The following is a 13,566-nucleotide window of genomic DNA, read 5'->3' as shown; positions in this document are numbered from 1 at the left end:
TTAAAATACAAATACATGTAACTGGCCATTTCATTTTCTTCAACATATACTAAAATCCCTGTGTGAGCCGTTGAAATAAACAAACATACATCGCTCTGGCATCCTCAGGACCCGAGGTTGATTCATCCGCTCCTTCTTGTTCCATGTCATCATCCTCCTCATCGGTTGTGCCAGACTCTTCACTGGATGAAGAATAGTCTGTTACTTTATGCAAAGGTCGTACATCTTCCACAGCACGAAGTTCTTTTGCCAAAGCAGTCAAATCCTAAAAGAAAAAGTCAAATAAACCTTAAAGTAAACCTGCCATGAGAGAATAACTAGGGCTCCTACCTTCTGAAAATGCCAGTTTCTTGGTTCTTTGCAGACTCCCTTCAAAACAAACTAGTACTTGACTGGAATCAATGAAATGACCACAATCACTATACTGCAGTTAGTGTCCCAATGCCACCTCACTGCAGTTACTATCACAGTGTCATCTTAGTTTATCCAATACAGCCCTGTGGAACCTGGGACATGAGGTGTACCTGTATACTCCCCATTGCCTTCTACAATGCATTGCTCAGTGCCCTAAATGACCAACTGGCAGGTCCAAGCAGTGTTGCATAGGAATATGTGACCTATACAAATATCAACGATTTCAGAATTGTTAGGGTGGGACAAAGCAAATTTCAGAGGTGTGCTAGTCGGCAATGGTAAGGGCACACACATTATTGTCCCTCTGTACATCTGTTTTATCTTCATTGGAAAATACAGCCACTTAAGCTTTTCTGAATCTTGACAATGACAATATTTTGCTTCCCTCTCTTGCCCAAGCTCTGCTGATCTGTTGATTCCTACTGTGTTTCATGGAGACTTAACATAACTCAATGGCAATGGAAGAAAAGAGGGTAAGGCCATTCACATGGCAACATGGAAAATCAAGGGAATTTCACACCCATCCAGAGCACAGGTTATAAACTGTACTAAAGATGCTAAACAAAAACGAGTAAATATTCAGCCTCTGTGTTAAGCATCTTGAGTTTTGAACCATGAATGGCTGTATGAACATAATTTGTAGTTGTTATTGAGGTCAGAAGACCCATTTGTTTTTCAAATGCAGCTACACAGAAACAAGTCATGCTTCCTCCCATGCTGGACATGAGCAAGACAATCTGAACAGGTAAAACAGTGAAGAAACCTCTGTGTAGGCTTCATTAATAGAAAATAAAGCATGACCAAGCTTAAATTATTATATGCAGCAATTAACAATATTCCAATATTTGTAATGTTTTATATGTTTCGTTATTTCATCTACTTACCACTTCTCCCTGGATAAGTCCAAACAGAGAATACAGTTGTGCCATATGTCGTGAACAGACCAGTAGATGAAAGGGAAGGCAATTGAAACAAAAATAATGTCAGTGGAAAGTGAAAACGCAAAGCAATCTGATTTAAAACATCAATCTTTAGAAAAAAAGGTTAAACTCACATTAATTAAGTTTATGAAACTAACATGAGTTGAGCTGGTTTCCAACTTGGCTGAAGAAAACCACTAGTTTCAAGCTCAATGGGGCCACACAGAATTGTTAGGGTAAACCCTTGCAACTAGAGTTATTGTTCTATTAAAATGAGTTGACTTTTAAGGGAAGGCAGAAGAAAACATTATGAAGACACTAATTCTGCTAAAGTGCTGACGGTGATCTTAACATAGAATGAACAAGTGTTATGTAAGCTCATCTCAGAATATCTCAGTGTTGCCCCCTGTGTGCGCCTCTATTTAGACTGCAATGTCTTTCTGGGTCCCCTTTTCTTTTGTTTGTGTTATGATGTAATATTGTCTACGGCAAAGCTCATAGGATGCTAGCCCAGAGAGTAAAAGTTTTGGAGAACTGTGAAAGTAACGCAAAATGGTTGGCACAAATGAACTCAACACCAATATTTTCTGTAATAAATGAAACCAAGGAATGAATTGAGTAGAATAAATCTACAAGGAGCAACATTACATCTTCTAAGGGTCATAACTACATAGTTTAGACTTCAAATGGTAGCTTTTTTCAAAAGGACAAAAAACTGCTGTATTATTCAGTTTAAATGCTTCAACCAACTGAGGATCACAAAGAGCAAGAAGCCTGCGGTGCAGCCCAGGCAGCAGAAGTCTGACATACAGAAAATTGTTAAGGGCATAGCCTGAGACATATATAAATGCAAAAATAAACTTAAACAGCCGTTTTTCTTACAGCTGGCTTGCCCGGTCTTCCAGTATCTTTCTTCTCATCAGGTTTTTTGGTTGTATTCTCAGGACGTTGGGATGGTGAGCCTTCAGATTTTGATGATGCTAGTATTTCAGGGGAGAAAAAAAACACAATAAAAAAGGACAAACTTAGTCAAGCAGACACGAAGGGAGAATAACGTACAAGAAAATAAATGGGAGAACACAAGATGGTATTGTATACCAAACTATCCCAGCTATTGCTCATCAAAACACCAAAGAATTTTAGGACTGAAAGGTGGCTAAACAACAGACCCAATCTATAATTATATACCCTACATAAAAATGTTTGACTCGTAGGAAAATGTTTCAGGGAGAAGATGATCACGGATATACTGCCCATATCCTACTGTACCCTCCTGTGTACATGACTCATCTTGGGAAACCAAGTTAATACCAACAGCAAGACACAAAACATTTACTATCATAGTGTAATATATTGTCCCTGCAGTTAAACATGCAACGCAAAAAATAGCTAGTGCTTTAATATGGCCAAGGAAACTGTTGTCCAGAGTAAATTGCACACAGGGCAAAAAATATTGTATGAGGAGCTAAATCAAATGTTAAATATATTTTTCCTTTTTAGTGATATTATCTATATATCAAGGAGCTTCAGATCACTGCATCTGAAGATGTTAAATTATATCTTCATTCATACGTACTGACAATTTGAAGGAATGATGGTAGACAAGTCTATACACGGTCTTAGAGCCCATTCAAATCTGTGTGTTGCAATAACATGCAGTAAAATTATAATTTTACTGTGTGGTCAACAATGCATGGGAATGCGTAGGTGTGTGTGTGTGTGTGTATTAAGGTGCACATATACAGTAGTTATTAATGCAACTGTGCCCATAGCATTTGCTGCCTATTCAAGTGCTCATGTACTATCCAGACAGTAGCCAAGTTGTACCAAACACATACCTGAAGTCTAGTTTTTGAAGATTTTGGTATACAGGGATGGGAGGAAGTTTGGGGATATGGGTTGTGCTTCTGAAATGTGCTTTTGTGTCGTGTTTTAACATTTTATTAAACGTAAGACAATGCAGTGTGGTAAATAAAATAATAAAAGAGGAAGCAATTAAAAAAAAAAAAATTAAGATTCCACCCACACCCCTCCCATAGACTGCAATGGGAGGGGTGTGGGTGGAATCTTAAGAATTTATTTTTTTTGTTAATTGCTTCCTCTTTTTTTTTCAAAGTATGAGTTTTGTGAATTGAACCCAAGTAGATACCGCCCCAGTCATAGTCCTAATATAATCATTGTGCACACACAGTTCCGGAAAAATTGTCCAAAATCATTTAAAATCAAACAATCTTTTGAGCCCATGTATGGAAAACTTAAAAACGGCCACACATTAACCTATTTACATAATCTACTAGGGAGGACCTCACACTTTGCTTGTTGGTAAACGTGAAGGAGATTATTACATAATGAGATAGTAAAGTCTGTAGCCATAAACAAATCAGGTTCTACAGATGTAACTGATATTTACAATTTTTAGCATTACACCAAGCTCCTCCTTTTTCAACATATAGGCCTGGTTCGCACTGAGCGTTTGTTAGTGTTTTTTCTGTCCTAAAAAAACGCTAAAACATATGCCCAAAAAAAAATCCCATTCATTTCTAAGGCCCTGCTCACATCTCAGCGTTTTGTCACAATAAGCAAAATGCCTGTCGCTGGAAAAAGTACAGGAGCTTTTTTTGTGGCATATTACAGCTCGTTTTGGCTCCAAAGGAAACGCTTGAAAACGCCGGTTTGCTGTGTTTTTGCTAGTTTTAGGAGCGTTTTATGCACTTTTTCTCATTAACATCAATGAGCTACAATCTGCTCACAAAAACGTGCTTTTTGCCATATGTGCATAAAACGTGCACAAAATGTGCACCAAAACATGCATCAAAACTGCATGTTAAAAACCGCAAATGCTGTAGCCTTGTGTGAACCAGGCAAGGCTTTTGACATACCCAAGTGCTCACTATAAACTTTCAAGGGTTGTTAATACCGTTAACAAGAACCATCAGAACAGGAAAGAGGAGAAATCTTCCAATGGGCACACTTGTTCCTAGGACAACGGTAAGAGGGAATTTCCTTTACATTGAAAGATATCCTCATTTTCTGTTAAGTACAGAGGGAAAAAAAAGTAATGGGAAACTGCCGTAATTAGATACAGATGGGCAACAAAATTTGACCCCACTCTATCCAAAAGGAAAGAAAAATAGTTGATATATACTTCGAAAAGGTTTTCCAGGATAGCTGAAAATTTACTCTGTGCACTAGAAACCTGCACCTGCCTGTCAAGTGCAGTAAAATCTTGTCCCACAGTGGATTTCAACAGAATATAGGACCTGCATTTATTGGAGACTTTAGTGCCACAGCACCATTAGTGATTCTTGGCATACCAACATCCAAAGAGCAAATGTAGCAGTGCATGGATACTCTAAAGCAATTTCTTCTAGGCACCAAACCTTTAAAACACAAGCAATGCACATACTAAGACGTTACTTACATCTCACACGGAAGCGCTCTCCTGATCCACTCTGAGATCCTGGATGTGATCCTGCTTGGGAACCAGAGTTACTTGACCCTGAAGAACTGCCACTGCCTGGTCTTGGAACAAGCTTCTCTACCCTCTCCCAAAGCAGCCTGGGCTCGATATTGCTAATAGGAAACAAAAGTTTTTAAAACAATCCAATAAGTTGAGCAAACTTTAATGTCAAAACACTTGGTATCTTTCATTTTGAATACTTTATTTCAACATCTTGAGAAAATTAATTAATTAGAGTTCAGCTGTTGTTCCTCGCTGCCAATTATTTTATTTTTTAAAGAATCTGATCGATTCAAACAACTTTTTACATGTACCTTTAAAAAGTGTGCATTATTATAAAGCCCGAAGTAAAACTAGAGTCCCGGAAAATTCCTATGCAAAAACACGTGTATTTGCTAGGTTAGGGATGCCCACAATTGTGATTTCTCTCCGGCACATTGTGGTTCCTCTCTTTGGCTACTAGGTCATTTCAGGACAAAGTGAAGTAGGGGCCACTGAGCTAAGTGGAGGACAGGGAAATTCTGAAGAATCTTCAGATAGCACTTTCTCTTAATTGTGCCAGGAATCAGCTGAATGGCAGCAGAAGTGGTAAATATTAAATACCTTTACATCTTTATTTTAAAAATGTAAACATAGGTCACCTTAAAAGGTCATTTGGGGCCTTGCCAAGAATATGTGTACACTTTAATGTCCATAGACTGGCCACAGTTACTCTATAAAAAATGTTTTGTTGTGGTTTGTTTTTTTAAAAAAAAGGCATTGGTTCACTTTAATGTAAAATCTCAGTGTACTTTACAGTATATTTTGAATAACCAGTGCCACCAGTTCCTGGTCCATAACTGAATGTACCTACCACAAGCATATACACATACCTATCAGAAACCAATAACCCTTTTTTAAGTTGAGATTGTGGAAGAAAACCAGGAACCTGGAGGCGAAAAGGGGAAGCATACAAATTCACACTGTGACTGCTAGTAATAGAACCCAGGTCCCCAGCACTGCAAGTCCATGCTGCTGACCACTATCTAATTTTGAGGCCTAGTTGGTCAGTAACTCACTGCAGGGAGAAGCTGTAGGCTGAGTGATCAGCGGTTTGTGATCGCTCAGCTTTTGGTATAATCTGCATTGTCCCACGCCCACTCTAAAGTTGGCCATACACCTATAGATTATCTGCAGATGTTCTATGGTCAGTTAGAAGAAGTGCAACAGATTTCCCCTATATACGCTTAACTGTTTGGATGGAGGAATCTCCCACCGGACCAAGCCTCAGTATCTTGCCAGTCTGCCCCGCTGGCTCTCAAAACACCAGAACAATGCCTGCATCCAATCATATTGTTCAAGTATGATGACAGCCAACGGGGCTGGCTAGCAAGATACTGAAGCTTGGCCCAGTGGGAGATTCCTCCATTCACACAGTTTAGTGTAGATGGAGGAATCTGTTGCACTTTCTCCATCTGATCATAGAAAATCTGCAGATAATCTATAGGTGTATGGCCAGCTTTAGTATTGGGAATAGTATATTTTACTCTGCCAATATTTCTTGCAGTCTATCGGCACTACTGCTTAGTACAGAAGAAGCAGGTCCAACCGACAATAAAACACAAGTCCTCCAAGCTCATGTAACACACCTCGTGGAATTCCTCTGTCCAGATTGGTTATTCTGTTGCACGTTGCCCTGCAGAGGGGAATCTCTTCGAGACAACACAGGTGATCTTGATGTTGTCCTTACAGGCACCTTTGCCAAAAAATAGAAATATAAAACAGTGCTATAAAAAAACATATCACCAGCTCACAGAAAGTTTTTCACTTAACAAATTAACACATATTTTGTTAAACTGGGCATGACACAAACAATCTAACACAGACTAAAGCTTAATGCTGTATTGGTGACGATTATGATGTATGATTTTATCTGAAAGAGTTGCTTCCGTCTATCGGAAAAGGGGAAATGAACTGGATGGCTAAAGCAACATTATGAAGTTACATGGTAAAAAGCAGCAAAGCCAACATAGGATGTGGAGAAACATACATTAGCTGTATAAAGTATGAGAAATGCACATTGATCTGTCACAGAGAAGCTGGAAAAATTTACTACTGCAACTTCAATTTGGTTAAATCCACAAACACTAAGAAATAGGCCTACTGACACTCATGGGCATAAACTGTTGGCTCTAAACAAAAATGCGAGTCTCAATAAAACTACACTGAAGTGCTTTAGGCTCATGTGTATGGATTTACCGATCCAACAGCTTACATGACATACTATAAATAAAAACAACAAAGCTCATTCTGTATTTTTCTGTAGATTCACATCAACTGAGTACTAGACAAAATTGTATAATAGTTTAAACACAATCATTAAAGAATAAGTAGCAGGAAAAGGCTTCTATTCCAGCTATTGTAAAAATGAAACTGATCTCAACTATAAAATCATTCCCAGTTAGCACTGCTAGTAGGCAAGGTAGACAGGAAAATGGATTTCAAGAATACCCATGTAAAAAAAAAAAAGCAGTACTACTATATTTCTATCAGATGCAGGACAACAAGTCATGTATGATTCACATGCTAATTGCAGAAATATTGTTATGAAAATAGTCGGCAGTTACTGTACACTAATTGGACATAGCTATACTGTAGAAAAATAAACATGGAGGCCACTCACATGACTTAACATCCACCATGCATAAACATTTTATATTGGTGTCAGGTGCTACCTCAACTTGCATGGTCAAGAGCTTGGTACATTACTACTTCTACTCCTTACCCTTGGAGGCACCTCTTCACTGTCTGATCGAGCCCAAACCCTTTGGTTGGGCTCGGGAGTCTCAGACTTAGGGTCAGAAGTTTGACTTAGAACTTCACTGCGTGGGGAAGGGTGTGGTTCCTGAGAACGTAGATGATGAGGTGCAAATTTGGGAGAAGGGTCACTGAAGGAATGGGATCGCGAGACAGGGGAAACATTGTTCTTGAGGGATGCCAGATGAGACCATTGTACCTTACAAGAAAACAAGACATAAAACATTTACATGGTGTATTGGCAGTGCTGACTTTTTATTCTAGTGTAAGAATCTAAAAAGTCAGACAAGGATGAAACAGACAAAAAGCAGGCTCACTGACACAGTTGTAAGGTAGAAGTAACCACAGGGATGAAAGGCGAACAATGGTTGACCTTATGTTAATGTTATTTATCATAAGACATCATGCACAGCATTATATAACGAGTAAATCCTTATATGTGCAGACATCAAAAACTAGATTGCACATGCATATAATGATAACAGAAACAAGTACAGCTCACAATTTTACAATAAACTTATATTATATGTAAACTGGAAACAGCAGGGTAAGGTTTAGATTTTACATAAGGTCGGGGAAATGTCATCAACCATCAAACCCATCTGTCAGAATACGCCATGTTAGATATTAATGTGTTCTGAGCTCAGCTACAGTTTTTTTTTCTTAATCAGTTTTTGCCTTTATTGACAACTTTTACAATGAGAAAATCTTTGCAGTGCAATATAAACACTCACACACACACACTATCTGGTCAACGAAAAGTCACGCACTCTAAGCTCTACATGCTCTGGCTTTGAATACAGCGCGCATTTGCGGTGGCATTGTTTCAATAACCTTATGCAATGCCGTGATGAAGGGATAGTCTGACCCCAGCATAAAGTCTTCTCCAGCACATACCAATGATTCTCAATAGGGGTTAAGGTTTGGACTCTATGAAAAAGATGTCTCATGCTCCGTGAACCACTCTTTCACAATCTGAGCCCCAGGAATCCTGGCATTGTCATCTTCAAATATGCCCCTGCAATCAGGGTCATTCAGTTTATTCCGGTAGGCAGCTAACCTCATTTTGTGGCGACATAACATGCTGAACCTAGACATGACGAACTGAAGCAACCCTATTGCTTCAGTACCTATTTGCTTAGCTAAATCCAGGTGGTGACTTTTTTTGGCCACGGAGTGTGTGTTTATAATTATAAAGAATAACATGGTTGTACATCGTTATTTATTAAAGTGAACTAATCACAAACTTGGTCAACTGTAAAAGCACATTATAATAAAAAGTGTTGGCAGATATTCCCTTCAAACAAGTATACCCCCAAATGTAGATGACTGTACCTATATTCAAACCTTGACTTTTTCCTACAATAGTTTAGTGTTAACCTGTCTCTTGAAGGTATGTCCATGCATCTCTAGGTGCCTGCTATACTACTTGTCAGCTTTGTTTTCGTTAAAGCCAGCAACTATAAACTACTTACATATGTAGCTATAATGATCATTGGGACACACTACTTTCACTAACAGTAACCATTCCTTAATCATTCTGGTAATCTGAGGATCTGTGAATTGGCCTTATTTGGAACAAGTTTACGTCAATGTGTTCATGTTATTCTGTACTTATTTTATTTTTAATAGTTTGTTCCTAGGGCCAAAAACAAACATTTTAAAAGTATCTGAAGACATTTACTGTTGACTTCTCCCGCTTTGAAGAAAGTTAAAAATAAGGCAAAAATGCCACTTTCAAGAAAATGTGTTATTAATTTAAGTGCAGTAAAAAGACAAGTATGCAGAGCTTTAAACAAAACAAATTGTTGGCTGCATTGCAATGCATCAATTGCAATGTAATACAATTATGAAGTTAAATAGACGGCAGTGTGTACTATTTACATAAATCATAGGAACTATACATACATTAACGATGGAATGCAACTGAACGTAGGCATTTAAAAAAAGTGATAAAAATCAGTCATGGGAATAATTCATGAAATATGGATCTAAGAAAAACACTCTTACCTGTAAAATCCATTTCTTGAAGTACATCACAGGACACAGAGTTAATTCTTGAATGTCTGGGTTATTCAGCCACCTTCAGGTGATATGACACGGCCAAATCAAAGCTGCAAAGGACAGCCCTGTATAACCCTCCCTCTCCCAGTCTACTTAGTTTTTTTAGCAAGCATACATGAGTGGATCAGAGAAGCCAGAGATAATAGTCTTGTATCCTATGAAGTACTCCAAGAAACAGATTTTAGAAGTAACATCAAGCACACAACAAGCAAAGGCCAATAGATCCAAGAGAGCAACAGCCAACCACAACAGGGAACCAAACCAGAGGGGGACCCACAATTCAGAGGCAGTCTAAATAACCTTGTGGCTGAAGCTAACATCTGCAAAAGGACTGAATGTCCACCTACGATTTGGCAAAAGTATGTACATAGGAACAGGAGGCAGCCTTGCAGATTTGGGAAACCAAAGCCTGATGCTAAAAGGCCCAAGAAGTACTAACATTCCTAGTGCTCTGAACCCCAAACAGAAAGTGGGAACTTTACCCTTCAATGTACAGGCTTTTGTGATAGTTCCTAGATCCACCCAACAATCCTAGAAAGACACCGGCTGCCCCATATGGGGGCCCTTAGCAATTACAACGTCACAATTGAGGATTGAAGCTGTAGTAGGGAGGTTAACTTGAACAGCTGGGACCATGTCCAAACAGTGGAAAGAGATTATTTAGGATGCTGGTTAAGGTGGAAGAGGAAGACCACCATAAGAAGAAAAAGAGGCCTTAGGTACTTCCCTTATCCTTGTGGAAAACCAGAAAAGGTTCTTTACAATATCAAAGCCACCAACATGAACAACCCCCTGAAAAAAAATTGCCAAGGCAGAAATTTGGCCCTTATTAGTACTGATGCCAGTTGGGATGCCAGCCACAATTACTTCCTTGGAAACTTTTTCACCAAATTATGTATGCCTTCTAGGTGCAATGGTAGACCTTCCTGGATGTCGACTTCAGAAGTGTAGAGATAACAGTTTCCGATAAGCCTTTGTTGTTCGGGACCTGGGCTTCAACAGCCAGGCTGTTAAAGCCAGAGATCAAGAAGCAGGGTGGAATACCAGTCCTTGGGACATGAGGTCTAGACCAGGGGTCAGCAACCCCTGGCACGCGTGCCCAGCCTGGCACGCGAGGCCTTGACAGCTGGCACGCGACATTATTCTTTATCATTTGTAGTTGACAGCTCGAGCCGGCTGTCAATTACATTCCTGGCCCGCCCACCTCCCTCACGTGACTGAGCGGCAGAGGCGAGCTTAGGAGGCCCTCAACTTAGTCTGCGCAAGCTCTTGCCTGTACCAGCCCGCGCAGAAAGATGCCGGCTCACCCGACGGGATGATTACCGCACCTTGCCCGACAGGAGGATTTCAACACCATCCTGCCGGAGACCACAGAAAAATTAAAGGAGCCAGCCAATCGCCTGGAATATACTGTATGTACCACATGTATACTGCTCAACTACTGTACATGAATTCTGCTCTGAGATCTGACATTCAGAGTATGCATTGGTGCTGGTCTGGGGTCAGCTGACAGTAACATCCTACAGGCCAGAGATTGCTCAACTGAACCATGAAATAAAGACACAGGGATCACACTAAAAAAAAAGTCCAGTTTACTTTTCAGCACATGTAAATATGAACATGTTTTGTGTGTACACCAGTTATTCAATTTTTTTTCCCTTATAGTTGTGCTGCTACTGGCGAGGTAAACACATTAAAATAATTAGTGAGTTTAACTTACTATTAGCAGTACAGCCATGAGTGAAAAAATGTAACTGTAACTAACACTAAAGCGTGCTATTGTTCACTGGCACTCGGTTGTACCATGGTTTCAAAAATGGCACTTGGTGTGTAAAAGGTTGCTGACCCCTGGTCTAGACAATTCAAGAGCACCCAGAGGGTCTGCCGGGAATTTATCTACATCTGTGTACCACAACCTCCTGGTCCAGTCGGGAGCAATAAGGATCACCAGAACGTCATCTGCCTCAATCCCGCAAAGGAGGCGAGGCAAACGTTTTAGAGAAGGGAAGACGCAAGTCAGGCTGAACTGATCCCACGGAGTTACTGAGGCAACCTTTGCAAAATCTGTTCTTGACAACAAACCTGTCCAGCTTGTTGTTGAGTCAGGTCCACATCTGGCATCCCCAGTTGGGACAAAGCTCCCAAAACACCTCCAGGTAAAAAGGGCCCATTCTCTAGGATACAGATTTTGATGACTGAGGACGTCAATCTGCCAATTTTCCACACCTGCAATGTGCACGTTGGACAGAGCCGGGAACAAAGCTCCATCCAAACCAACACCGCTGGAACCCCAAATGTGACCCACAGTGGGAAGGGGCAGAAACCCTGACTTACCATCCTCAGAGCCATGGCTGACTTGGCAGTGCGATCACTTACATGGGACACAACCCATGCAGTCTTTTCCCTCTCATTGGTACCACAGTCTGGACCTGTAAAGCACGCTGTGGCAACTACATATACTGCACAAAGTGCTGAGACGTGTACCCTATGCAGGATCCAGTGTTCTAAGCACACTGCAGGCCAGCCCTGCATCTTTTATCTAGCGGGGTCTGGGTACAATTTGCCAAGGCAGAAAAATTATCTGTATAGCAGCTATCAGGTTTCACAGTGGCTGTGAGTAGTATTAGGGAAACTTGCTAGAAGAAACTTCATTAGAAAAGAGCAGAAAAGTATGCAGAGAGGCATCCATCACCTGAGGACACTGGCATAAAAATGAGGCAGGGTGGGAGAGGGGGGTTATACAGGACTGTCCTAACCGCTTCAATTTGCCAGTGTCCAAAGACCTGAAGGTAGCTGCATAACCCATCCGTTCAAGAACTCCCTTTGTCCTGTGTGTTAAGATGAAGTGGTGTCGTTACCCAGAAAAAAATAGACATAAAACACCATTACAGATTTTTCAAGAGGAATTTAAAAGGAATGAGAGAAATTTTTAGGTCGCCATTGCAAATTTCAACTGATTTGCTACAGAACTTTTAAAATTATGGTAGACGCATTCATAGCAGACTCAATATGCAGTTGTAGAGGGCAGTGAACACATGTTGTGAACAGGAATAATTGGTAACAGAATAGGCGCAGCACGGAATATGAGATTTATGGTCTTGGATTAGACCACTTACAAATTCTAAGTAATAACCAACCATATGTGCGCCTTCAGCGCAAAGACACATTCTTTCTAGATCACCATGTCTGTTAAGATTCTGCCAGGTTTAGGAGTCACATATACAGATGTTAAGTTGTTAGCTCACAAACAAAGACGTTTTAGTTTACTAATGAGCAGAAACAGTGCTCCTTTGAGCTGAAGATAAAAATAACATACTTTGAATTTGCAGATTGCTACAGTAAGCATATTTCACAAGAAAGCCCCCCCACTGATAGTTGTGCTCATACCTGAGGTTCCACTGGCCTATGCATGGCAGGCTGAGCAGGCTCAGAATTCCCATTGGAAAAAGACTCCGATCTTGAAGGCACTGATGGCTCCAACACTCTCCCTGTTTGCTTTGACTGTGCTTCAGGAGAGGCTTGATTCGTTTTCCTAAGGCGCTCTTCTGCCTATATCACATTCACAACACAAAATACTATGTGTTACATTCTTACAAGAGTATAAATTTAGGTATTTTATCAATATGGTCGGTGAATCAGGTATTTATAATGGGCTCTCTCAATTCTGTGTATAAACCGTGTTAAATGTGCATGTCTGGGCATAATTAAGTAAATAAAAAATGTAAATATACTACACCCACTTCAGAACACCTCCCTCTGTGTTTATGAAAATGAGCAAAGGTGGCAGAGTTCTGTAATCCGGCAGGGGAAAACTCAGGCTAACACTGATAGATCTTTCAAGGCAGCCCCGTTGACAACTACAGAGTGTCAAAAGAGACAAAACATAGGGTGAATGGAGTGTGTGTAAATATA

General features: G+C 40.1%; 1 protein-coding gene across 6 annotated transcripts in view; it reads right to left on the bottom strand.

Annotated features, from left to right (window-relative positions):
• Positions 1 to 13,566, bottom strand: part of MAP4K4 (mitogen-activated protein kinase kinase kinase kinase 4) — a 141,436-nt gene that overhangs the window by 24,904 nt on the left and 102,966 nt on the right. For 2 of the 6 annotated variants that reach the window (XM_018554137.1, XM_018554138.1), the window contains exons 16-20: positions 13,042 to 13,203; positions 6,423 to 6,529; positions 4,756 to 4,907; positions 2,217 to 2,314; positions 90 to 265 (exon numbers count right to left, since the gene is read on the bottom strand). In XM_018554137.1, coding sequence (XP_018409639.1) covers positions 90 to 265; positions 2,217 to 2,314; positions 4,756 to 4,907; positions 6,423 to 6,529; positions 13,042 to 13,203 — 695 coding nt within the window. Of the gene's footprint in view, positions 1 to 89; positions 266 to 1,298; positions 1,308 to 2,216; positions 2,315 to 4,755; positions 4,908 to 6,422; positions 6,530 to 7,558; positions 7,790 to 13,041; positions 13,204 to 13,566 lie in introns of all 6 variants that reach the window. The other 4 variants (XM_018554135.1, XM_018554139.1, XM_018554140.1 and 1 more) reach the window with 4 other exon arrangements.

Source organism: Nanorana parkeri, unplaced genomic scaffold (genome assembly GCF_000935625.1).
Source record: "Nanorana parkeri isolate BGI_ZX_2015 unplaced genomic scaffold, ASM93562v1 scaffold143, whole genome shotgun sequence".
Lineage (NCBI taxonomy): Eukaryota > Metazoa > Chordata > Amphibia > Anura > Dicroglossidae > Nanorana > Nanorana parkeri.
Note: the sequence above shows the minus strand (reverse complement) of the source record. Positions and strands in the feature narration are given on the sequence as shown.